General features: G+C 40.9%; 3 protein-coding genes across 3 annotated transcripts in view; all 3 read right to left on the bottom strand.

Annotated features, from left to right (window-relative positions):
- Positions 1-958, bottom strand: part of PHALS_15240 (uncharacterized protein) — a 1,207-nt gene extending 249 nt beyond the window's left edge. The window contains exon 1 of the mRNA XM_036407266.1: positions 1-958. This exon is cut by the window's left edge and continues 249 nt beyond it. Coding sequence (XP_036263506.1) covers positions 472-750 — 279 coding nt within the window. The 5' untranslated portion in view covers positions 751-958 and the 3' untranslated portion in view covers positions 1-471.
- On the bottom strand, positions 957-1,297 carry PHALS_07568 (uncharacterized protein; the record flags this gene model as incomplete). Its single annotated transcript, XM_024721058.1, has 2 exons — positions 957-1,061; positions 1,136-1,297. 2 exons carry the CDS (start codon positions 1,295-1,297, stop codon positions 957-959), a joined length of 267 nt encoding a protein of 88 aa, XP_024586195.1.
- Positions 1,298-1,904: 607 nt separating this feature from the next.
- Positions 1,905-2,200, bottom strand: PHALS_07567 (uncharacterized protein; the record flags this gene model as incomplete). Its single annotated transcript, XM_024721057.1, has 2 exons — positions 1,905-1,996; positions 2,095-2,200. The coding sequence occupies 2 exons, from the start codon at positions 2,198-2,200 to the stop codon at positions 1,905-1,907; spliced, it is 198 nt and encodes a 65-aa protein (XP_024586194.1).
- Between the last annotated feature and the right edge of the window lie 57 nt (positions 2,201-2,257).

Below are 2,257 nucleotides of genomic sequence, written 5' to 3'. Positions count from 1 at the left end.
ATGCAGTTTTGTAGCAAATAAATTGGTTGGTATATCTGCACAATGCTTCTTTATGACACCGTTGTCAATTCTGAGCGTCCCGTTTTGAATGAATACTCTTGTGAAGGGATATTAAGCATCCACATGCTTCTTTGTAGCATAATATCGGTGCTTGACATCTCTGCTGTCACCTTTTGAATGTTATTGAGCGCCCCGAGTTTCCTAAAACAATGAATTCAATACCCCCGAACTGTTCCCGATCCTGAAACATTTCGACTATTGCGTTTTTACACAAGCAATGTCTGGACTAGTACATGTTGTAATGTATGAAACTTGCAATAAAATATCGTACCGTCCGGAGCATCTCTGCAGCTTCTACAATCATACTTTGCGACCTATAATTCCAGCATCATCGAATGAAAGCATTCATCTTCTTTCGCGATCTGCAAAGCAAATTCCTCGTATTATCGTGATTGTACCGCATCTGCCGTATTACAAGTATTCCTTCAGTCTTGCCGTGATAATTAAGTCATTTTTTAGAAATGTCGCTGCAAAGCTGCTTAAGAACGAAGAACGTTCGAAATCGTTCTTGAGAGTATGCTTAACATGACAGATACAAGAGCAGTCCTTGACTGTAAATAACGTATCGTTTCTATATAGACAGAACAAAATTGTAGCCTTTCTTGGAATGCTTACATACAAGAACTGAGTTGTACCACAGCATTTAGAACCATCAGCCACAAAGTCATATTTTTCAGACACAAGCCGCATGCTTCACATTTTAGCATACAAATGTGATTCTCATCTATCGCAATACCTATTGGTACCTGCATACAGACACAGTCATTCACTATGCAGTTGAGGAACGTTGTATCTGTAGCAGTTGCTCCATATCAATCCTTGCCGAATATTAAAAGGCTTTAGCCTGTAATTCATCCTTGTCAATTTTTGGACTGATCGGTCATAACTTCCTTCGTTCATCGTTCCAATCCCAAACCATTTTCAGGTAAAACCATGGGCACTTCAGGGTATCCTGACCATTTAGTCATTGGACGATATACTAAATGATCTTCCTGGAATGGCTGCGGGGCATGGTATTTGATAAATTACTATCCAATCGACGTTTCATCTTCAAGCGGCAGATGATGTTGCGCACTGGTACTTTATAACTGATTATCTTCATCCATTTCGCTTTTTGGAGCGGGTTCTTGACGTCCTGCAGCTGTTCATTCAGCAAGGGTCGTCGTACAACCGACGGGGTGTCTGATATATGTTTTTTAAAAAGGTCGGAGGGCTGTGGGATTCGATTCCTGGGCATAATAATATTCTGTTCACTGTAAACTCGCCAGGCTTCAATGACTGTGTTACTCTTGACCTTGCGTACTTCGAAATTATAAATACAGTATCCCTTGTGCTCTCTGCGTTTCTGTGGAACAGACAATAAAGGTCTCTTTCGATCAAGATTAGCCTTTTGTGCGCTGTTGACATGAGCGTGCCCTTAAAGCTAAATCACACGCGAATGTTCCATAGCCGATTTTTTTAAGTCTATCCAGGCATCATACTAGATCGCTCAGTGTTCACATATTAACTGGCCAGATAAATTGCGATGCTCAAAGCATCTATCTATTACGTCGTTAACATACACTTCTGGTGCAACATACTCTGTTTCATCATCATACGAGTCTTCCATCCTAATGTTGTAATTAGCTGGACATTGTACAATTTAATTGTCCGTCGCATGATATCCTGCTGAGTACACATGTCTTACTTAAAACATCTTTCCATAATCATTTGTCTTCGTTCTTGTAGAGAGCATTTAACTTGGCCAGCCTCGATAAGGCTTCAACATTGTTCTTTAAAGCCTTAGCGACTACATCACGAGTGCAATGATTTACAGGTATTCATGTATATTGTGCACCTCGTTTCTAAAACTGTTCGCATTGGCTCATCATATCCGAGTAAAATTTCAATGCACGCGGTGTTATTGACTTCAACCGTTTTGGAAGAGGAAGTTCTCCTTGATGTCATGTAGGATGCCAAAGTTTGTATTATGTGTCAGTTCGAGTTATACGCCACGAGCAGCGCTATTTCTTGCTCGCAATTAAGCATTTAGACCCTGTGGACCCTTCGGCCAATTGTCCTGTACTTCTGGTTTTGGAAAAACACATAGGGAGTACTCAAATGATACGTGAATGGCAACCCATCGTTGATGGGGGTTCATGCGAGCCAACGCCACTTGAGTCAATTACCATAATACGTAGTTTCCATCTTGGATCAC

The sequence above is a fragment of the Plasmopara halstedii genome (genome assembly GCF_900000015.1).
Source record: "Plasmopara halstedii genome assembly, contig: Scaffold_3120, whole genome shotgun sequence".
In the NCBI taxonomy this organism is placed as follows: Eukaryota; Oomycota; class Peronosporomycetes; order Peronosporales; family Peronosporaceae; genus Plasmopara; species Plasmopara halstedii.
Note: the sequence above shows the minus strand (reverse complement) of the source record. Positions and strands in the feature narration are given on the sequence as shown.